General features: G+C 40.8%; 1 protein-coding gene across 1 annotated transcript in view; it reads right to left on the bottom strand.

The window, feature by feature from the left end:
• LOC117562820 (potassium voltage-gated channel subfamily KQT member 4) overlaps positions 1-17318 on the bottom strand; it is a 53679-nt gene extending 36361 nt beyond the window's left edge. Inside the window, exon 1 of the mRNA XM_034240722.1 lies at positions 15908-17318. Coding sequence (XP_034096613.1) covers positions 15908-16209 — 302 coding nt within the window. The 5' untranslated portion in view covers positions 16210-17318. The remainder of the gene's footprint in view (positions 1-15907) is intronic.
• Positions 17319-25347: the final 8029 nt, after the last annotated feature.

Raw genomic sequence — 25347 nt, 5'->3', positions numbered from 1 at the left:
TGATTTTTGTCAGAGGAGCCTGGTGGCTTTAAAGAGAACATAGATAACAGCTTTGGTTCCCTGTTTAAAAGTGCTTTCTGCAAAGTAAAGCGATTGAGGGTAGAACAAGTGCACTATATAACATGGCTTCCTATGGCAAAAATCATAATCAAGATTATTTTTGTTATTTTGAGATCATTCATAAACTTTGGAATTAGCAAGAACATTTCTCATATTTGTAAGATGCATCGATCTGGTGGACTTTGAGAGCAGAGAGGGATAGCTCTATGAAGAACTTTGTTCTCTAAGTAACAAAGTTACAATCATAAACTCATTGGTTGTATAGATATGAAAGGTGATGACAAGGCAGAAAAGTCACCCCGTCATAGCATGGTAGATGATAGGGTCTGTGTTTTAAGACGGGTCGGTATGGGGGCTTGATGCTGCCGCAGACTCCTTTCACTAAGAACAGTCTGCCAAAGAAGCGACCCCACGACCCTAAAGCTGGTGTTCCTTCTTTGATGGTGAACCGTCAGTCGGTATGGGACAGATATGCAGTAGCTACAGAGGTGGGGACTTCTCTTCTAAAGGACCCGTAGTCTGCCCCGTTATCTGTCCGTTAACGTTATCTCTGCTGTGATTAAAGTCAAACACTGGTACCAGGGTCACATCACATACTTATATCATCTTCCAGTGAAGCCCTGCAAACACCACCACTTTCCACACAAACATACCACACCCGCGTCACGACTTTGCTGTTTTTCACAATAGCTGCATTATAGCCACAGACGAATCTTGTTACAACTGAGAATTCTAGGTTGGGCAGCTTGTGTTTTTAACTACTTGTACAAAACACAATATCTAATCTAAGAGGGGGAAAAAGAGCACAACTTACATTTTTGTGTAAGCTAAAGGGTGCTGCTCCTCATGTACTACTGCATCTGTTATAGTTCACAGCAACGTTTTTATTGAATGCAAACTGCACCATTTTATCCCTCTTTTGGCCCTTGTTTTCTAACTGAATATAGCACAGGAAGTATGTTTTAACGCTTGGACTTGGCCTTTTATTTGCCTACAGTTTGGGTCATATATATGTCATCTATGTGGAGTGTGGTGTTATTTGTTCCCCCTATGACACACATCCCTTGCGGCCAAACAAAAATATGAAGCAGGATAAAGAGCATTCATTAAGGTTACACAAGTCCCTCCTTTATTTTGCTGGGCTGGATACTCAAAACATAAGTCAGTGACTCCCACACAAGACTGCAGACATCAACATTCACTTTTAGGATCTTTTCATCACAACAAACTGATTATGTGGAGTTTATGACGAACTAAAGTTGAATATTGATTAATGTCCATCAGTTTACTGTTTATTTTGTTCGTTTTTTTATATTAAGTCTTGTACTGTGTCATATGTCCTTCTTAGTTTTCATTATATTTAGTCTACCTCGTCCTGTTTTTTTCAATGACTCAAGGTCTGGGCATTTTAGTCTTATCTGAATCAAAGAAAACCGTAACTGTTGTAATAGGGTTTTATTCAATAAATTAAACGTTTCGTCTTTTTTTAGTCATCAGATTTAATTAACAAAGCAGTCGATCTAGTCCAGCCAAAGAGTGACTCTGGTTTCCTTTTAACAAAGCCCTGTTGCTGTCATTTAACCTTAAGAAAGTAAGTTATGGAGTCATCCTGACTGTAGTCCTGATATGGCAGCACAGCACAGGACACAGAACAGCTGCATTGAAGAAAAATAAAACAGTCTTTGATATTTTTTTTTCTGTTTTATGTCAACGAAAATAAAACGAGATTTCGATAAGCGTTTTTGTCTTCTTTTTCGTCAACACTACTGCGTGTTGTTAGAGTTACAGTGAGTGTTTAATTATGTCACTACAGTCATGTCATTGTCCTGTCTTATTCACGGTCGAACATATTCAGCCACAATTTTTACTCTTACATGTTTCCTTTAGTAAACCCATTTCCTAATTCCCACCCTAACTTCTCTCCTTTTCCGACCCTTGTCTCATCTCCTTCATCTCCTCTGTTATTTGGTGTATCTGAAGCAGAGCCAAATCAGAGTGTACCACTTGTGGGCCTCTCAGTCACACCCTCTCCACTCTTTAACTTCTTAGAACCAATTAAGTGACAGGCTAGGGAGGCGTAGAAGAGATAATACTCTTCTGAATTATTCATCCCACCTAACCCCCTCTACCCCATGTTCCTGTTCTTTCTGACTTTGCCCAGACCGCTAACATCTTCTTCTCTTCTTACTATTCCCTATTGTCAATCCTGTCAGTCAAAAATCTTGTATTGTATAGAGATCTCTGAGAAAATGACCCAATGTATGAATTAATGTATTACCACAGAAAACATTGTACTGACAAGTTTGTGGTCCACATGTCGCTACCTTGATTGATGAGTCGCTATCACATGTCAGCTTTCTGTTGTCCTAAACTGCATTCTAATTCAGCGGTTAATTGTTTACACTAAGACAAAACACTACATGGTCTGGCCAAAATCCCAAATTATTGATTTGGAAGCTCTATAAAGTAGCAGAGAGAGAGAAAAAGAGAGGGATTCATATTAACACAAGAAATCAGTAGGTATCAGACATCAACATTCTCTTTCGACTCCACTTCGAGCGTTAGAACTATTAACGAAGCACTTTTATACTAATAAAGGACTGGCTTACCTAAAGCCAGTTGAGTAGCACTTGAAATGTTTGGCTCTATGAAACCTGATGTACTTATATGATTCTGTTTTCTTCAAGGTTGTGTCTTCCTGGTCGAATGTACTTATTGTAAGTTGCTTTGGATAAAAGCGTCAGCTAAATGCAATGTAATGTAATGTAATGTAACATGGATAATGAGAAAATGGTGGGCAAGAGACAGGAGGAGCTGGTTGAATAATGTATTGGACAGACGAGGGGACAGTGAGACGAAGAGAGCCAGAATGGAAAAGAGAGGGAGAGATGAGGTATCGTCTGTGAGGTCTCATCACACACTTGCTGACATTTCTTTAATCTCAGGGCCAAGAGAAGTCCAACCGACACAAAAGCATGCGCAAACACACCCGTACAAACACACTCACATGTTGTGTGCATGGTAAACAATGATGCTGGCAAGTAAGAACATATTTACTGTGTTTGTTTGTGTTTGTGTGTGTGTGTGTGTGTGTGTGTGTGTGTGTGTGTGTGTGGTGTGTGTGTGTGTGTGTGTGTGTGTGTGTGTGTGTGTGTGTGTGTGTGTGTGTGTGTGTGTGTGTGTGTGTGTGTGTGTGTGTGTGTGTGTGTGTGTGTGTGTGTGTATCTGTGTTTTTTATTGCAAAGGGAGAAAAGTATGAAAGGAAAATCGGACAGGACCCCGGTGAAGAGAAGGAAGTTTGATGTGGCAGGTTTATGTTGATGTTTGTATTTTACACTTAGTCATAAACAGTGTTGTAAATTTTTACACTAAAAGAAAACATATTTTGAAATCATGAAACATTTTTATCATCAATAACCCTTCATCATAATAAATTTTTCTTGTAAACTGTGGATGAAGTAGTGTAAAGTGTGGCCAGAGCAGCACCAGAAGCTGAAGCAGATGTAGAAGACTTTGGAGATAGGGGTAAGATGACCTTTGAACAAAGTTCCTCCCCCTCCTCCTCTCCTAGAAAAGCCTGTTGACTTCATGTACTTGTAGTATGCAATCAAGATAGAGAGAGGAGGATTAAAAAGAGAAACAGAAGGAAAAACCGACAAAGAGATGCAGCTGGAACAAAAAAGTGTTGAAGTTATAATGGAAATAGACTGAGGAAAGAGTGCAGAAAGGCAAAAAACACTAAACACTTAACACTAAAAGGAACTGAAACAGTAACCGTCGCACAGGAATAGGAAATTACACTGCGCTCGAGTGATGTAATAAGCGTTTATAGCAGGAGGGGACCGAACGTATTGAAAAACAATCTCACAAGAGTGGCGGGCAGCCTGCGTAATTAAGGCCTTGTCATTAACATTTCATTATTGTTATGCTCAGCCCACAATGCAATTGGCCAGGCTTTAACACACACCGACAATCTCCATAAACCTACACATGGATGAATGCACACACATTTTGCAACAGTGCAGACGCCAATCAAGACCTTTTCCTGACAGCATGCACACTCAGCCACATGAGCAATGACACACACAGACACACGCATATATACACACACATTGCAAAGCGCTTTCTGAAGGCCAGGCAGACCTTATAAATACGGTCCCACATTGTGATTTTGTTTGAGCTCTGTCTCCATGGTGCTGCTTCCTCACATGTTTATAGTGACTGCCGTTATAAATTAAAATGATCTTAACAACACTTAAGATGGGCCTTGCATGCGGGTGCAGCCAGGCAGGGACAACAGGAGAAAGACACAGAGACCTGGGCTATCCCGGGATCTAGACAGACAAGAGACAGACAACGAGCAGAGAGAGCAGGAAGAAGATGGAAAGAAAGAGAAAATCTTGGTTTACTCCAAACTGCAAGTTAGATTTAAAGCAGCTCTTGATAAAGGTATCCTAAAAACCTGAGGATGTCAGGGGTAGTTTTTGTGTGCCTCTGCAACCATGCACATTTACCTGCACAGTCATGCAGCCTTCTCACCATGAAAACTATATGCACAGCGCTCACGTGCCAGATGGGGTAACGTTTATAAATCTAAAAACAGAAAAATACAGGTTGATGTACAAAAGTGTTTGAGACCTAAACCCACCACATACAGATGATGATCATCTTTTATATAGCTTGGAGCTTATAACGAGCTTTAAACATGCATCCTATAGCTCTAGATTTAAAACATATTGGTATATTAGCCCTTTGTATGTATATGTGGCAAGTCAATGAGCAGGACTTATTTATGACAATATTGGATTTGTATGATTTGTCAGATGTTTTTTTGCTGAACTGGTTAAAAAAAACAGACAAACAATTTCTCAATAGATTTTCCATAAAGTTTATAATACCTCAGTTTGCAGCATATGATATCTGATATGAAATACATACACCCTGGTAGAGAATTTCATCCATACTATCCATCGCTCTTTCTGATGAACATGTTGCTACAATACCACCTACTTGAACCTGATATGGTCTCTGGAGCCTTCTTTACGGCATTACCTTTTGATTATATTTAGATTTCTATCTCTGTCTTGCCTCAGTATCTAAACTCATCATCTTTTAATTTATGATAACTAATGATGCCACAGAGTAGTTGTCATATGGAGCATTGAAGGCCTTAATAGGGAGCAAGCTTTACCACATTTAGATTAACTATCATGTTCATTCCTTATCAGCACTTAGCTACAGTTAGCTTCCACATTATTCAGCATCTGTAATCGGCGGGCTGCAGGTGCAACCACCCATTAGGGTCAGGCCTTAAGTGTGCTGTTGAGAGATAATGGCAAGGCTAAAGCTATTGATTTGTTTCTGCCTGTGGTTATGGTCTACACAGACGCTGGCGACACACAGAACCTTCCTAAGCACTTTATCACTCTAACTCATCCTGAACACCTTGACACAAAAACAACCTTCTTCAAAAAACATCTTTCATTCAAGTCCTGCAATGTATCAATTACTTTTTGTAAAATCCAAAAGCCTGACTCTCCTCATTAGATTGACTTTATCAAATTTTATACAACGTCACTTTAGAAGCAGCCCTGCACATTCTGGCTCCGTATAGGATTACTTTTTTCTATGTGTGAGTATAAACAGTGCATGAGAAAAATAGTCTTGATACCTCTTGAAAATAAAAGTAAAAGCTGTGGACCATCGCAACTGCATGTGGGAAAACCATCCCTAATGTTGTGTGGATACTGTTGGGATGGTAACTGTACAAAAGGTGACAGTGTGGCCAAGCTGAGGACAGTTATCTGCCTTTGTATACAGACGTCTTTAACAGAGGTGTACTCACTGACGGGGCAACCGTGCAACATTTACAGAGAGTGACGTTAGAGAGCAGCCTTCCCATGGCTTGTGACACAACACACTTCCAGTCAAGAGTCAGACTTCACTGGAATTGCCGTCCTAATAGTCCTGTTTCACCCAACAGCTGGGTTTCAGGGTTTTGACAGTCCAGTGTAACGTTGATTTAAAGTGCACCTATCATGCTATTTTTAGGCAATAGCATAGGTCTCAGATATATACAAATATATAAAAAGCATGTCTATGAAGTGTTTTGCTCAAAATACCAAACAGATCACCCATTCTAGCCATGCCTCATATCCCTCTATTTCACTTCCTATTTCAAAAGTGCTGATTTTATGTATAAAGCTTTAAAAGAAGAAAACAATTGATAAAAAAGAGGGGCGGAGCTTATGCTTGCTCATGCGGGAGATTCTACCGGCAGATACTGCCGTGATGAAACGCCATCTCATGGATTATCAAGGATTATTTCTGAAACTGTATGGAGCTCAAAGGCTTTCTCTCTTGCCGGTTATACCACAAGGTGAGTTCCTTTTTATTTCCTGCTTCTTCACACACATGCTCTGTGCAGTACAGGTTAGCTCTTAGTGTTAGCGATGCTAATGTAAACACCGACCATATTACGTCCAAAACAGTCGGGCATTGTTTCTGATAGCAACGTTTCTGATAGTGCTGTGGGTCCGCCGCCGATATGACGTCATATCGGCCGCAAATCTGGATCAGCTCCGTTGTACCCCCGTTTTTAGAGATTTGGGTACGGAGGAAAAGAGAGAGGGTTTTATTTTCTGACGCTGCGTGAGTTCCCTGACACACCAAGGACACGTATGTATAAAAGACGTCAAAAAGAGCATTTTGCATGATAGGTCCCCTTTAAAGGCCCTGACACACCAAGCAGTCACCAGAGAACTCGCAGATGCCGACTGTTGCGTCGGCGTGTTCTCCTGCGTCTTGGCCATGTGTCGCACTGGAACACACCGCAAAGACTTCAGCCGAGCACATACGAACTGCGCATGCATGAGTGGCAATAACTCTCCTTACCAGCAGGCGGCGGTAGTGTGTATTCGTCATTCAAAAGAGGCAACAACCAGAAGACAGAGAAGAAGTACAGACTACGTGATATAAACAAACAACAAATAGTGTGTGCGTTCCATTTTCACTCTCGTCCATCGAAAACATGTTTCGTGCGGTACTGGAGCTATCAGCCATTGGAGTGTTGCTTGTGGAAGACATTCTCAAGCAACCGTTTCGCTTCTCAAGCACTGATTCGCTAGCTGAACAGCCAATCAGAGTGATTTCTTTGTCCGACTGCCTGTGGCCGACGCACAGTGCAGTGCAGTGCGTCGGCCATGAAAGGCCAAATAAGGCCTGTCACGGCCGACGGTGCGGGACACACCAAATTGAGTTTGGGTGACAGGGCACGCTTCGTTGTCCGACTAACGAAAACGGCCGATTTCGGCCTGGTGTGTCAGGGCCTTAAAGTAGGCCAGTATGAGACTCAAAGCGATGGCCGCAAAGTAAAATGAGAAAGCTCCTAGAACAGCCAGGCAGAGAGGTGTTGGGTGAAATTTTGCAGCGAAAATAGATGGAAGGAAATGTTGATCAATCAATACAATTATGGAGAAAATAAATTGTGAATAAGGACCACGCATTTAGAAAAGAGTTGTTTGTTATGTTAAAAACACAAGAGTACATGATCTATTGCAGCACAAATGTTTGTATTAGTTTCTAATTGCTATCCTCAAAAGTAAAGTTATCCAACCTCATCATCATCACTGTATACACAGAAATGTGTCAGCAGCAAGGAAACACGTGTAGTTTAAACAATAAAGTCTCATGAGAACTCACTGGATACACTGGCAAAACTCCCAGAAAATTTGCAAAATCCCCCACCTGAGGTATTTTGTTTGAATGTAAGGCTGCTACAAGAAAATGACACAAAAATCTGTCAGTATTTACGGCCCCTGTAGTGCTTCTACTTGAGCAGTCTCGCCACCTCTGCAGAAATGTGCAGATGCTATATATTGCAGAGAGACAGAGAGATTTAATAATAAGATATACAGTGTAAGGGAGACTGCCTCTGGATTTTCCTGGCTCTGAAAGCAGATCTGGACTGTCTTGACAATTAAAAATAAACTCTTGGCATTTCCCTTTGACCCTCCCGACTAAAATGCTACAGTATTCCTGGCCCGCCTCCACCACAATAACATTACATAAACACAGATTACCGCAGATTAGCAGGTGTCAACACCCCTCCTGATCAACCATCTGCAGGAAAATGAAACTGGACGATCGTCTGTGGCTCAAGGTCTCGGTTGAGCATGTGTGTTTTTGTACAGAATTTCCCCTTCAGCCTTTTTACATCTGCACTGTAAAGTAGTCAAACAACAGTAGTTTGTTTTCCCATCTATTGAAAAATGTATGTGTGGATATGTGTGTGTGCAGGTCATGTTCCCTGGTGAAAGTGAGCAGAGAGCAGGGCTGGATATTGGGGGGGGGGAAACCTGATTCCTGGCCATCTCAGAACAGACAGTCCCCTCCCAAGGGAGACACGTTTTGCCCCGAACGGAGAAATGAATACACCGACTAAACTCAACTCTCCATCTCACTCTTATTATTCTCTTCTTACCTTTCCCCTTCATGCACTCACAAATCATTTGTTCGATTATAACCCCTTCCCTCCTTTGAAGGACGACAATGCTATGAACATCTCAAAAACGGATGTTTTTTTCACATTTTGTTTTAGTACATACTGTATGCTCTTGACATATCCTCCGGCCTTTTTATCTCCCTATTGTTTTTAATACGATACCTTATTTCCCCAAAAATCCAGCATCTGCCCGGATGAATTGCCCTTCACACGGGATCCCTTCCAGCTGTAGGGCTGCTGTTTTGATAGGGGCCAATTGAAATAGAGTTTTCAGAGATCGATCACGTTATTATCATGTATACTTAGCATCCAAAATCAAGCTCCCTCTTATTGCTTCTTGTCCTCTGTGTCACATACTTGTGTAAGTGGGTAGCAAATCACTTCTGTTAAAATAAATCTACAGTGGGGCAGGCAAGGAGGTTAAAGCAGTGGCTGCAGAATGTGACAAGCCACTGAAAGAGACGTCAGGAAACATGAGACCTGCAGGTGGACTGTGACACTCAGCAGGTGTAAGACAAGTGGAAAGACCTTAACATTTTTAACATAAAGGCATCTATATCTGGTGTTATTGGTGTAATTAAGTCAGCTAAATTAAATGTAAATAGATGAAAATTGGATGCCCCATTTGGAAATAATCCTTTAATCCTTTTAAATGTCTTTCAAACTAACCTTTATTATTAAGGTATTGCTTTTTCTTTTTTTTTACAAAAACGTTCAAAATAAAACAGAAAAGCAATTAATCTTTAGCGAATTTTCAACTTGGAAGACAAGGCTCTTTGGAATGACACTTATGCGTGTTTTAACTTATGCGGTTTTTATTTAATGTAGTCACAGGAAACAGCACCACCCCGTTTATGTGACCATTATTACAAATTCATGAATTTATTTATGTCTTTATCCTTCGCATTATTCACATCTTGCATATGCTTAAACGCAAATATAGCCCTTTAAGAGAAGACATGACCAGCCTTGCAGGACTGAGAGGACGGAGGGGGAAAAGATAGAGGGGCAGTGAGGGAGGGGAAGTCAATTAGGCAGGGCAGTATCGCAAATTAGAGATTATATTCCCACTCAGGAGGAAAGAGAAGGAGGGAATGATGGAAGAGAGAGAGACTGACGGGAGAAGAAAAGGCATTTGAGCCATAAAGGATTCTTAATGGAGCAGAATTTACACATCCTGCTGAGGTGAACAGATAAAAAAACAGCATGAGAATATGAACAACAAGCATCCAATCTGCAGTCCTTCGCGGGTTAAAAACCTCACACAAAGTGGCTTTCTCCCTTCACCCTTTATGGTGCTACTCCACTCTTCTTTCTCTCTTACTTAGTCATCAATAAAAACACATTCAGGCACTGACTTAACAAGTAAACAACAAAACAAAAAGCTATTTTCTGATGCTACTTAGCCCATCAATAAATAAAAAAACACCAAACACGTCAGTGGTTTTTTCGAGGATGCCAAACGGCGGAGTGGCAATTTTAGTGGATTTTGTGTTGCGTGGTTGAAGACCTGGAAAAGCAGACCAGACTGTTTCCATGACCCAGGTGAGAAAGTAGATTAGCTCAGAGCGGGTTCAGAGGGAGGGAAAACTGCAAGGATAGAGGGAACACATTCAATCAACAAGCTGTCTGGGCTAAATGAGTTTAATAATGTCACAAAGGCAATTCACCTTTATTGAAAAGCTTGCATTCTGTGTGCAGCAATGTTCGCACAAAAGACTTGTGAAGAATTAACCATAGCCATGCAGACAGTCGATATTTCAAAGCCACTTTGACCAAACTATCAGTGGAGAGGTTATTGAGAGCATTAGGCTGTGAGTCCTGTTGTGGGTATCTCCCTCGGCATCTATAAATAATGTGGCTTTAGGCGCAAGTTTTCATAAACAGAAGCCATCACGTGTGCTTCTGCCATAAAAGGTTAAAGTGAAGTGATTCCCACACGCTATAGGGACTTTATCTGGCAAAGATTTATATGAAATGAGAAGTAAAGAAATAAAGTAAAGAAAATAAAGAAGTCTGTGTCTGACAGAAAAAAAGATTTACGAGCACTAAAGTGTTCTCTCATACATTAAATTACTCGATAGTGAAGTGCATTTGTTTAAATGTACATCCAAAATGTGCAGCTTGTGAGAAAAACATCTTAAAGTGTCAATCAAGTGATTAAGAATTGAATTTGCATGAAGTTGGGTGACTCTCATGAAACATATTGCGGACTAAAATTGGCCTTTATGGCTAAATCCAGCACAATTATGGACAGACTCGAATGCTCATGATATTTAATGTGCACTGTCCCTTCTTAAATAAATAAATACAAATGTAAAACAAATACTTGAAAATAAATGTCTCTTTAATCCACTAATAGTGAAGAAACCTGAGCTCAAGTCCAATAACTCCATGTTGTAATTTCCCTCCACATCTCTGCTCTTTAGCTCTGTAAGACATCAATAATATATGACCGGTATATTATTAATCACAATTAATCACTTTGGCTGGTCAGTGCTCTGTCTTCACTGCTTTTCCTGTCTTGTTCAGGCTGGGGTCCAGTGAATTTCTGTACCGAGCCAGAGACTCAGACAGAGTATGGCAGGCAAAGCCAAGATCAAGACATGACATGGTTTGTTGGGTTTCCACAGTGCTGGTAATAGAGACTGGTAGTTTTAGACTGGAGTTCAACAGCCCCAAAGGACCTCCTGCTGGGATAAATTACTATGGGCAAAAACATGCGGCCTCATGTGATTTCTATATGTGGCGCTGCCTATGGTGGAAATGGGTAAGCGGTCAGAGGTGAGGGTAAACACTGAAACCGATACCTTTGAATGTTGTCCATCTACCAAGCTCATATGAAGGTTTACAGATGAAAGGACCAACAGAACATATTACCAAACTCAAACGGTCTAGACATTTGAACAAAGGTAATTACAGTTAACAATTACTACCTGGACAGACATCATGGAGCACCGTTCTCTTCATTTTGGTGCTGATCTGGAGCGCGTATCAGCAGTATCGAAAGGACTGTTCATGTGAAGAGAGCGTATATTATATACATTAATAATGCACGCATTTTGAGGAAGACACTCTGCTATCCAACTGTTTTATCACAGAAAGCCAATTTTAGAAAGCTTGTGATTTGCCTACTGGTCAAGAAAAATGTTGTGTGATTCAATGAAACTCAAATAACATGCTTCCTATGATTGGTTAGAGCGGTTTTGGCTTTAAAGTTCAATTGTCCCCTGAACAGAGAGCGATTGTTTGGTCCTTCCAAGAGTTTGAGTTAGGTGTTCACACCAACCAAAACAAACTTTACCAAGGTTGTAAATGCGTGGTTAATATCGTTGGGTTTCCAACTGCAGGTCTGATAAAAGTAGATATTTTAAATGTCAGCCTGTCTTTTGGGGAAATGTGTTTGTGATTTGCACAATTTCTTTTTACTTTTATGACACTGAACAATGAATCAAGAATATAATATGACAGAGTAATCAATAATGAAAATTAATCATTGGTTGCAGTCATTACCAATAGCTCTTCCAAAATACACACAGAAAATCATAAGTACAATATAATGAGGTATTTGTCTTAACTATACAGAAACAAATGTTGTTGCTGGGCTGCTGGTGTTTGTACAAACTTTAACAGACAAGCTCACTCAAGCAGACTGACCCTCCCGCTGGTAGTTTAACAGCACGTGTAACAAAAAGAAGGGATTCAAAGGTGACAAAAAAGGTCTTGAGCTTGAGTGAAGGGACAAAACCTAGACAAGCGGCACTTAACATTTCCTAAACGCATCGTTTGAACCAGAGGCTTTGCACACGCAATAACCTGCTGCGTCGTCTGAGCAACCGATCGGGTTGGTGGACAGAGGAATTCTTTTTTTACAGATCCTCAAAAGCTTCCGAGAAAACTTTTGTCCTTTTTAACAACTTTTTGCATCTTTACAACCACCTCCGTCCCTTTCCTTGGTAGAATAGAAAACAAGGCTTTTAGTAGAGTCTGTTCACCTGACTACTGCTGGAGAGGAACTAAGAAGACAGGAGAAGAGAGGAGAGGAAGAACTGAATTAGCATACAGCTGCAACACAGTGAGTGTTTGAAGAACATCCGGATGTAAAACCAGTGCTTGAATTGGAATAAAAAAGGTGCCAGTACTCTAAATCAGCAACTGTTTCAAGTACATTTAATTTATACAGCCCAAAAACAAGAATTTGGCTCAAAGGTCTTTACAATCTGTACAACATACGACTCCCTCTATCCTTATCCTCATATCTTTGAGTTTCCGTTACGGCCTCGTGTGAACGAACGGGCTATACGAAAGAGAAAATAGCGGATACAACCGTTTGCGTTCTCGTGTTAACAGCACCTAAGAGGATGGATCTTATGTGCAGCTGTGACAGCACCAAGGACGGATGAGGAGTGTGGAGGGAGGGACTTACAGTAAGGGGGTGCCCGTGGAGAGACATTACAGCGGAGAGCTACTTCACCCCTTTCCCATACATGCTTCGACACACACATGTGACAAGACGCTCTCTAAAAGCAACGCATATGTTTCAGCGTCCACCATTATAATGCAGGACTAATTCAAGGATCAAGGGAAGTTATTATCACAGAGCCCAACACAGCGGTATTTGGCTCAATGTAATTACAATAGATCAACGCCTCCTTAATTGAGCTACATCATACAAAGAATTTCCTCACACATGGCGCAGCTCTCAGAATAGAGAGCGCTTCACATGTAATTATTCATAACAAATGCACATCTCAGGGTGATGCAGTAACATGGGAATTATGCACTCAGACATATGTGCACTCAAATATGCCATGTCATGGATATTAAAAAAAGATTTTAGTCCCAGGTACAATTTGTAATCTGTTCAAAGAAGGAAGGATGCTAGGCAAACATTGTAGGGTTTAAGCAAAATTAAATTTGGAAGTAATTAGCATAAACATAAATAAATGACACAAGTTGTGGGAGAGTTTGTTAACACCATTTTTATATAGTTTTTCTGTTGTTAAACATGGCCCCAATATACTTCAATAAATCAATACTTAACCGTTTTTTTATTCTTCGTTTACCGTACAGGCATGTGAGAGGAAAACAAATCTATATTTCAAGGTCACACAGGGTGAGTAAGTAATGTACAAATGGTAATTTTGTGGGTCCTTTAAGATGGCAATATAAAAGAGGTTATCACTTACAAAGTCCGTCAAGCTGAGTATTTGAGACCGTGGCATCTGAAACATGATCTGGGCACCTCAGAGCGCCTGCTCTGCCTCTTTGACAGAGAAATAACAACGATGGCCATGCCATCATCTACGACACCCAATAATGTCAGAGAGAATGTCACCTGCAATACCCTGTAAAGGCCATTGCTCTTAATGAGAAACACACATGTTGGTTCTGTGTGTGCTGCAAAGACATGTTTGCGGTCCCATGAGAACAGAAAAGGCAGCAACAAATAGGGAGAAGTGAAAGAGCTGAAGGACAAAGTGAGACTTGCGGACCTACACACACTAATGTGCTAATGGTATTTGATAAGAACACATATGAAAAGCTCTGCAGTGGGATTTCCCTCTGTTGTAAACACATGATGGCATTGGCAGGGAGACGGCTGCACTTTTCTAAACAACGACACGGAAAGCCCGGCCCGGTCCAAGGAGCTCCCACCAGTGGCGTAACAAGGTTGTGATTGGCCCCGGTGCAAATATTGTTTTGGGCCCCAAACATAAGCGCGCCACACGCTGATGCGCTCACACACTCACGGACATACACTCTCTCTTGTCCTTTCTCTTTTGAGCGCCACTCTTGTGCTTTGGTTTGCTGTACATTATAAATGCAAGCTATTACATTTTTTATAATGCTACTGAACTTGCTGCTGCTAGCTACAGTACAGTGCAGGTTGATTAAACGGTTCACTCGTCACGCAAGGTATCACATGACATGAAAGGGAGCAAGGTCATTGGACAGACAAATGACAAATTAATTTAGGTTGCTTGGTTACTTTGAAGACTGCGTGAACCGGTCAATGCCATTGGGGCAAAATATTATTATTATTTTTTACTTTTTTTGCATGGGGCCCTGGCCGGCTCTGGGCTCCTGTGCGTTGCACCGGCTGCACCGTTGATAGTTACGCCACTGGCTCCCACACATAATGCTCTGTCCACTATGTGCCAGACACAGCTGGAGGACAGCTGCTGGGGTACAACTGTCCTGGGTTCGACTGAAAAAGACAGTGACTAACACTGAAAACAGTGAACATTGACTGAGTGAACTTTGACTTTTAATTGGCACTTTGACACCTTCAAAACAAGCGTTGCAATTTGGTTATTTAAGATGTTAAATCTGAATTGCATGCTCATTCAAACAAATGACAGTTCAGGACAGTTTGTTTTGTATGTGTGCTAACTGTTTTACATTTGAGTCCTGAGCTGTTGGGAACAGCCATCGCCATCAGTGAGCTCATTCTTTTCCAGTGTTTACATGTTGTATACATTATAGAGCATATGGCACATGGGTACTTTAAAGTCCTGACAGAATACCTTCTACAATAAGTGGGGTCGCCTCAGTTTGAGCTCTTTGTTTACTGCATGTGTTTAATTGGTGAGATATTTCTTCATCTGCTTAAAAAGCTGTCACGTAACTGGTTCAGAATGGGGTCAAGCCTTTTACTAATGTATTATTTACTTCACCTCTTAGAAAATTCTGCAACAAACAGGTTCAGGCTCAATCAGCTTTTTAAGCCACTAACGGTTAGTGGCTTAAAAAGTGACTAACCCAAGACTCCACCCCCTGCCCCCCAAACAAAAACACTGATGTTATTTTTCACTCACTGTCATTAAAACCTTTCCATTACACAATGCACACCTCTACATTTTGAAGACGCATTGGTGAGGCATGCCAACAACAAACACAAGAGACATACTGCAGAGTCATTCATTTAAAAGTATGAGCAGGCATTACAAATGTTCACAAGGATATTATGCCAATTAACCCCTGTGGATTTGAACAATTTCAATTGATCAAGGGTCTTACAGATGATTTAATCAGACACAGGCAAGAGGAAATTGAACAGAAGACCCCATGTTGAGATGATGTATGTAAACGACCATGCTAATTGCCGAATAAGCAACTCTGCTTGGTAAATTGGAGAATGAATCAAATGAATGCTGGCGTATACTGATCAAAACACATGCTTGGAAATCATCATGGAAAGTCTAACGTTGCATTACGCAGCATGTGAGTTGATTTGCTCACTAACTTTATGACACTTTAAAAAGTTGTTTTACAAAGTTTTAAATGTGCTTCATTTAGGTTACTTGCCGATAAAAACAAAGGTAATGATGATACACTTACATGAAGGCATGGTAGATGAATGCCCATCCTCTTGGTCTTTCCAGCACGTTGTACATGCAGTTCTGCAACTTTCTGAAGCGTTTGTTTGGAGAGGACGAGTTGCCCCGGTGTCCGGGGGGCCCGGGCCGCGGGGTCCCCAGCAGACCGGTGCGGTGGGACGGGTGTCCGCGCTCCGGGCTGGAGGGCTCGCTTCTCTCCGTGTGGACAGCGGTGAGAGCCACAAACTCTACCCGCCTGTCTTCGTTCGGATCCGGGGGCACCAGCATTCTGATGCCGCCGTTGTTTGACGGACTTCCTAACATCTTCAGACTGGCACGCTTTAACTAGGCTACATATGATTTGACACTGTTTACTAGATCGTCTGCAGGAGAGCACAGCAAAGTTTTAACCAAATCATAGTGGGTATAAAGTGGACTAAAACTAGTCTACCGGTCAAAACACATGTGTAAATATCATCCCTGCTGTTACACTCGGTTTAGTTACTTACGATTTAAAATGTTATCTGTAAATCAAGTCACGGTCGCAAAAGAAAAGATGCACAATAGTTGTGCGACGCACTGAAACGTGACCTTCAGCGATCATTGTTAAGAGCCAGATCATATGTGAGAAGTAATCAGCGGGGTGCACAGAAGATCTCACACATGCACTAACTCCAAGAACAGTCAAAGACCTGCCAGCACTTTGCAGAAAAAGCCCCGACTGACCTCAATCAACTGAGCATATTACCATGAATGCTTCTTAAACGTGCAGTCACAAATCAGAAAACAAGGCTACAGAGGAAGCAAGCGGAATGCGCGTGCAGAGGATCCTCCAGACCAACTCTAACCAACTACACTCTGTCTAAGTCCGTCTAAGCAGAATGAAGTGTCAATGTGAGGCTTGCCACAGCAGACTGTTCTCCCCTCCTCGTGCGTCTCTCTGTGGTCCAGCGCTCCTGCAGGCGGGGTGGCGCGCGCATAAGTGAAGATCATCTGTATGATGACAAGAATCGCAGACGACCAACTCTAAAACTCTGGATAAAAGGCCAAATCAACGCCTGTCGGTGTTTGCATCTGGTTTGTAAACGCGTAAAAGTAGGAAAACACCTTTCTGGTGTGTTATTGTTCAGAAAAGAAGCGCGAGAGGCGAAGCCTGGATAGGTATGCGCGTGGGATGCACGCAGTGAGAGAAGAGGATGACCGGACAGTGATAACTTTGTTAAGTTGCTGTCCCGGAAGAATGAGCAATTATTGGAGATTGTATTACTTTTGTTAAAAAATAGGCTCTGCCTATAGCATATCAACCTAAATATATAACTGTTCTAAATTATCCAGGAAGTTAAAAAAGGATTGAAGTGCCTCCTCTGAACATTACAAAAACATTTAAAAATGTTCAGGGATTTGTAGTTTTAAAAATTCCTTTTTGTCTTCACCCTTAAATGAAAATATCACTTGGGTTTATTGTGTTATGGGGCTTGAATCCATGGCTACAGGTAACTTTGGTTTGAGAAGTGGGGGGGGGACACAAAACAGGGGTCCGCTGCAATGAAACATTGTTCTCGATTTAATTCCTGCCTTTCTACAAATATATTAGGGACTATGGTGTTAAAAAAATCCAAGAAAAATGTGTAGTGTAGCAAACTTATCCTATCCATGTTAGCCTGTTTCATTTGTGATGACCTCACATCCCCCCGGGAAGATTTTTGTCTTTAAATTGAAGTTAAAGGCATCAATCTGGTGCACAAATTAAGAGATGTATGGATACAGCTCTCAACACTCATATGAAACAGAACTGTATATATTTCAATACTCCAAAAACCATTAGAATAGGCTCACAACCAATAACAAATCATTTATATACTCCTCTCTCCATCTTTATTTTACCTTGTCTGCATTCTTTCTTTTTATTTATGCATATTTTACTAATCACTCCCCTTTTAAACTGTGTTTTACATTTTTTACTGACATTGGAATATTTTTGTACTGGACATTGGAATGATTTCTTAACTTATTTTGAACAACTATATTAAATAGATGGACATATTTGTTTACATATGACCAAACCGTTTGAGACCAACTGAGATAACTTAGACTAAAGTTTACAATCTAATCACTCAGCGAGTCCTTTACCTCAACTAAACTGACGTTATCTCAGCCTCTCAGTCCGACAGGAGAGGACTCTCCCTCTCCTTATTGTTGAAACAGCTTCTAATCTCCGTTAGCTCCGAGCTAGCACCAGATGCTAACAACAACCCCGTAACTCTCTCTGTCTGTCTCTCTCTCTCACACACAAAAAATGCGCTCGTGCCACACACACACTCCTCCGTGACGATGCCCGCTTGCGTAAAAAATAAATAATGAACACATTTGAAAAGTGGGGGGGGACACCAACAGGATTTTGAAAAGTGCGGGGGACATGTACATGTCCCCCGCACTTTTCAAAACGGTCGACGTTTGGCAGGCCAAATCACCTCTATCCAGCCTTGCTCCAAATCGAGGTCTTCCCTGCAGGTAACTGTAACTTTTGCAGCCCTGTTTACATCCTTTATGATAGATGTATGTTCTACTCTAACCGAACCGTCTGGGAAATAGAACAGTCCAAATGTTGGTAGGTCCAGCAGAGACATGTTGAATTGTTGTAGTCTGGCTGCTCAATTTCAAACAATAACCGTCCGTCCACCGATGCACTTGGCTCCACCACAGTTGGCGCGCAAACTGCTACATTGTGATTGGGCGTCGTCGTATATATATATATACAGTCTATGGTCGTGAGTGACCTGCATCACGTGATGCAGGTCCAGTATTATTCGGTTTCAGCCGTTACTTTATAGCCCTTGGTCTGGTTTAACGCTAGCTAGTTGTTGGAGCTAATGACTAACAATTATATATTATAAATATGCCACCAGTACAGTCATTGTGCATTATTACATGATGGTAATAGTCCAGACCTATACACTTCCCAGAGGTGTAAACAATGAACACTATTCACAAGTGTTATAAAATAAACACTTACAAACAAAGTACACTGAAGTACAGTTTAAAATGAACTAACATTAAAGTGCACTGTTTGTAAGTATACTTATGTTATGTACACTTCTAATGGAGTGAAATTCAAGTCTACTTAAATAAAGCATACTAATAGTGTATTACAAATGACTTGCAAATATTGAACTTTTCAAAAGTAAACTAACGTCACCGTAAGTATTTGCAAGTTAATATACTTTTTAAAAGTACAATGAAGTACCAATTAAGAAAAACGTATATTAAAGTGCACTTTTTATAAGAGTACTTAAATACATTTCTAATGAAGTGTATTTAAGTACTTGTTATTAAAGCATGCTAATAGTGTATTACAAAATAGTAAAAAAAGAATTGTACTTTCGATAAGTAGGCTATACTTAATGACTACTATAAGTATTTGCGATTTAGTACGTATAGCGAAAGTGTACTTACTTGCAATTCACAATACACTTAGTTTCAAGTACACTTTTAATAAGCACACTGAAATACCACTTTAAGTATTTCAGAAATAGTATATTTATATTTAGTACATTCAAATTGAACTAAATGACATCTATTTTGAATTATACTTTTTAAAAGTACATTTTAAACATACTTTCAATTAAGCACAAAAAGTAGAAGTATACTTGTATACACTTTTGTATACTTACATTATATTTCTAATACACTAAAGTATACTATTTTTTTACCTGGGGTACCCCCTGTCCCCAGTGGAAATTACTCCCATGGGGACAGCAGAGACAGGTGCAGGGGGACACGGCGACAGCACCTCAGTGTACAGAGCTTTATAAATCTATGACTGTGACACATACATAGCTTGTGGTTCTGACACATATGTTAGGGTTATGAATCACAGCATCCTGTAGAGAGATCACCTGTCAGGGGGCCTCCCAGGAATGAATTATATAGAGGTGGTCCACAAACTCATGCTCGCCTCAATGTATCTTCTTATAACCAAAAGTGATAACAACAAATACAAAGATCATTCAAATTCATGTATGACTTTGGGATTGCGTCTATATTCAGATAAAACAGAAGCACAAAATGTAAATCTGGATCTACCGGAAGTTAAATTCCTGAAGAAGAAAAGAGGAGGATTTGGGAGGAAACTCGATGCACTTTCTCTCATGTCTCACATGAACCATTGTTCAATTACAACACTAATGTAAATAAAATGTAAAAAAGTCACACCACGGGCTGCTAAAAGATCACCGATATAATGTTTTTTACGATAACCATGATATTAAAAACATTGTAATATTTATCTCTTTTAAATACACATATGATAACATCCTGTAAACAGCACCAATAATCTTGATGTCTTTCCATTCTCGTTTTTTTTCTCCATTAAAGCTCCTGCCACATCAATTTGCCAAATAAAAACACAAAATTAAGGCTTAACTGACTGATAGCATTAGTAATAGTTTTATTTTCTATAGTTTTTGCAAAAATATCGTTCTCATTCATTCTTTTGGCCATGTCAAAATCTATTATTGGACCTGTTGCCTGCATCAAACAGAAAACCTGAGCATCTGCAATAGACACGTGTTGAGAACTGTGAAAGTTTGACATTGTTCCACAACAACAGCCGAGAGGCAGGTCTCTCACTTTAACTATGAGCGTTCCTGTCCGGTGTGGCTGCTACAGTTTATGGAACAGGCAGGTCTGTGAAGTGACGTGTGGGAATGCAGCTGGAGTCTCTCACAAGTCATCTAGACATTATTCCCAGGGTCCGCTCCCATTACATAACGTAACATCACTAATCCTTAACTCTTTACTTAGCTTCACACACACAGACCAATGGACTCACTGGTGGCTATAAAAATGGATTCAACTGTTGACAGCTGTACCTCTAACAGCTTTGTATTAATACAGACTGGTTAACATGACAGATCTGTCTGAAAATGTGAGGCCAAATATACCCAAATTAGAAATGGTGTTGTGAAAGAACTTATCTATGTAACCTGTTTGAATGTTTGTTTTTAAAAACAGCATTGTTTGTAAGCATCAACTTATTTTCATTTTCATGACATAGATTTTTTTCAAACAATTGGCCTATCATTTAGTTAATTTAGAATAAGATAAGTTACACGTTTTCAAATATCTTGTTTAGTAAGATCAACTGTAAAAACCAAAAACAAAGATGGTATGACTTCAATCAGAGAAAAGCAGCAAAACGACAGTGTACTATAAATATACTACATTCTTACAGTATTTTTATGAAATTGGTGACAAATAGATCAATCACATCATTGTTTCCGTTTATTATATTTGACACATTTAGCAGGAAAGATAAGATAAGACTTTATTTATCCCGAAGGAAATTGTTGTGCCAGAGTAACAAAATACAATAAACACAATAAACACAGCAGCACAACAGCAAAACTGTACACTAAAAGTGCAGCAAAAAGAGCAATTAACATCTACAGACAACATGAAACATAGATGGTCACACAATCAATGCAATTATTAGCAGTATTTAGTTAGCAGTGCAAAAAATAAAACGTAGTGGCAGTTACGTAATTGCACGTTATCATATCATTATTAATAATACTAATAATAATAATATTGCACATTGTTATATATAGCAGCGAGTGTATTGTAATGATGGTAATTATATTAATATGTATATTGCACATAGTGTTGGCGTGGAAGTTCTCAGTTCCCTTTACTTAAGGGTGAAGAGTTAAAACGTTTGATTGCCACTGGGAGGAAAGACCTCCTGTGGCACTGTGTGGTGGTTATCGGTGATATCAGTCTATGGCTGAAAGTGATCCGGTAGGAAACCAGTGGGTCATGCAGGGGGTGAGACCCATTGTCCAGAATGCTGAGAAGTTTCCTCAGCATTCTCCTCTCCGACACCACTGCCAACGACTCCTGATCCACTCCCAGGACAGAGCCTGCTCTCCTGATGAGCTTGTTGAGTCTGTTGGCATCAGCTGTCTTCACCCCGCTGCCCCAACACACTACAGCAAAGAAGATCACACTGGAGACCACCGAGTCATAAAACATCTGCATCATAGTGCTGCAGACGTTAAAGGACCTGAGTCTCCTGAGGAAATACAGGCGACTCTGGCCTTTCTTATATAGGTCGTCAGTGTTTTTACTCCAGTCCAGTTTATTGTCTATGTGGACACTCAGGAACTTGTAGCTGTCCACAATGTCCACATCCATGCCCACGATGGTAATTGGGCTTGGGGCAGTACTCCGCTTCCTGAAGTCAACAACTAGCTCCTTAGTTTTTGTGACGTTGAGCTGCAGATGGTCCTGACCGCACCACTCCACAAAACTGTCCACCACACTCCAGCTTCCTGATCTCTGATGATACAGCCCACAATGGCAGAGTCATCTGAGAATTTCTGCAGATGGCAGGACTGTGAGCAGTGTCTGAAGTCTGATGTATAGACTGTGAACAGGAAGGGAGAGAGGACCGTGCCCTGAGGAACGCCCGTGCTGCTCAATATAATGTCAGAGGTGTTGTTCTGCAGCTTCACGTACTGTGGCCGAGCTGTGAGATAGTTGGTTATCCAGCTCACCAGTGGAGCATCCACCTGCATGTCCAGTAGCTTACTGCTGAGCAGGGCAGGTCTGATGGTATTGAAAGCAATGGAAAAGTCAAAAAACATGACTCTCACAGTGCTGCCTGCCTTCTCAAGGTGTGTGTGTACTCTGTGCAGGAAGCGGAGTACGCTTTAGTCCTGAGTGTCAATTGTATAAATAACCATTTGAAAGGCACAATTTATGACCTAGTTTCACAAAAGTATCCCCCCTATCATGTTTACATATGTCTAAATTGCTGCCCACATCTCTGTTTATGAAACAACACAATGCCAATTATGTCTGGTTATCAGGATATGTTGCTGCAACACCAAAACTGAACTGACAACAATCAAACCAGATATCACACTCTAATTGATTGTTGGTTCCTTCTAGACAACAACATTTCTGATGCTGTTTGTAGAATATTGTATTATAATCAGCTGAGTCACATAAACTGCTGATATTAAATAAATACATTAAACATGGGGCCTTTAAGCAAAGGATATTTCTGCCTGCTTAGAATAGAAATGCAAATGATAGAACGATAAAGGACAGGGAATCTAATTTGGGATGAAGGTCATCTACTAGTAGAGCCTTGTGGAACACAACCACCCCATGATGCAAGGAGAAGGAACTATCTAAACATCAACACGACGGCAACACGGGGGAATCTCCCACTACAACCCTCTCTCTCTGAGCCTGGCTTCCTCTCCTCCTCTATGCAGTCCAAAGCAGGCCAAAAGGGGGGTTAAGGGGGAAGGTGTCGACGGACATGCCAGCCCTGGTCGTCCCCGCAGGGATTTACATCAAAGTTATACCACGGCAGAACCCCGCAACCCCTCCTTCTATTACAGTGCCAGCCCTGCTCTGGTGTTTCTTTCACCCAGTAATCAATACTTAGAGCTGGGCAGGGTATCCACCGTGGCCTCTGGGATAAAATCTGCTTCGTGACACACAACAGCTGAGCAAAGTCAAGACTGTAAAATGTAAATGTGGAAAGTGTGGTTGAATATATAAAAGTATACAAATAAGGCAGGGTAAACCATTCATATACACAGATTTGGATGCAGTCAGGGTGGAATTACAGTCGGGGATGACCCACAGTGGACTACAGGGGCCCAGTGTTAAGAGGCGGCTGTTCTCTTCACGCCCACCTCTCCCCTCGCTGTTGTTTTTCCACTCGTTCCTCACTCCAAGCATTCACTCACGCCCCGAAGAGCCCGTTGAGCCACGGGAGTCGACAGCCACTCAGGGAATCTATGGGAACTTAAAAATACTCACATCAGCAATTGTACTCTACACATAGTAGCCTCCAGTGCAAACTTGCTGCGTCCGACCCCCACCAACCTTTTATTTCCGCTGCGCACTTGGACGATTACTTACGCCACTCAATGGCTTTCCCAGACTGCACTCTTGTTTGTTTTTATTTGATCTCTTTTGATCTGTTTCCTTCCCTTCAACACATTTTTCTAAATGTTGAACATCAGACGGAGAGGAGAGAAAAGAGAGGAGGGCTGACTTGTAGATATAGTGTCTGTTGTGTTGGGTTAATGTTGTTGTGATACGTCTGGTTTTAGTCTCAGGAGACGTGAAGTGACATTGTGTCAAACAGTGCTGTGTTTAAAGAAAGAACCCCCGCTGAACAACACACTCCAAACATCATGTAGCCGCTGTTAAAATGTCAACTGACGTGAAGCAGTTTTCCTGCGTTCATCAATCTGCGGCATGAATATGTAAGTGTGAACCACTATACCTAGTGACTGGGTCAGTAAATTAGTTCACCCAGAAGCCCATTCATAACCAGTCAGGTCCTTTGTATCTGACAACCACTGTAAGTACGTGTACAGCAGTGACTAAGACTGTGCACATGCTACTAAAAAACATTAAGAGGGGTGGAGGAGACTGTACACTACCTCATTTCCTTCAGGCAAAAACAACTCTCACCAATACAAAAAGTGCTATAAAAAGATTGTGAAGACACACACAAGTAGCAGTATTGAAAGGTGCTATATCCAGGCTAATTTCTAAACATATAGAGGTTAGGTGAGATAAAAAGTATGCAGCTGGTTGATTGTGAACCTCTAAAGTGTGTAGGTATTTTAGATGTTTGACCTGAATTTCTGTTGCTTGCGATAGATTTAATTGCTTTTTATTTGGTTGCCTGTGTTTCTGTTTATTGTGTTCTATCAGCAATTGCCACTTCGATACAATTCTCTCATGTAGAGCTGGCCCTGACCAACATGGTGCCCTCGGTAAATGTTCAGCTGGTACCTATTGCATTTTAGCCAATTTCCCCACCCTTCATTGTGTTAAGACACTCACACAGAAACAGCATACCGTTATGTCTTTGATATCGTTTTATTACAAAAACAATATTAACAAAACAAGTGACATGATAGGAGACAGGAAAGCCTGATGCTGCGTTACTGTTCTTGTCAGCGATGTAGGGTGGAGGAGCGCTTGATTCTGCATCCAAGGTGCTGCAGGTGGTCCAGGATTTCCAGTGGTGGCATTCAAATTTTAAAAAGTGTATCTGAAGAGACAAGAGGATTACATGTGACCATTTTCTGTTAAATAATATTTATAATAAAGCTGCTGCTGGTGAGCCCCAACCAAAACATAGTGTAGCATCTAAGCCACATTATAACGTCTAACATTCTAACACATGAATGAGTGATTAGCATTTATCCACAAAACCTTTATTCACTGAGCACTTCTGTCACGTATATATAACTCTAACCAATACTTACAATTCAAAGGCTCACAAAAAGGGCTAACTAGATTAAGATTTAATATGAATGTATGCCATTTGTCTTGATGCCGACACAAGCACTTAGATAAAACGGTATTTGTCCAAATGATATTGTTGGTTATTTTTCTAACACCTGAATAGTCTTTCTA

This window comes from Gymnodraco acuticeps, unplaced genomic scaffold (genome assembly GCF_902827175.1).
Source record: "Gymnodraco acuticeps unplaced genomic scaffold, fGymAcu1.1, whole genome shotgun sequence".
In the NCBI taxonomy this organism is placed as follows: domain Eukaryota; kingdom Metazoa; phylum Chordata; class Actinopteri; order Perciformes; family Bathydraconidae; genus Gymnodraco; species Gymnodraco acuticeps.
The sequence above is the reverse complement of the archived record's forward strand: the minus strand, read 5'-3'. Positions and strand labels throughout refer to the sequence as shown.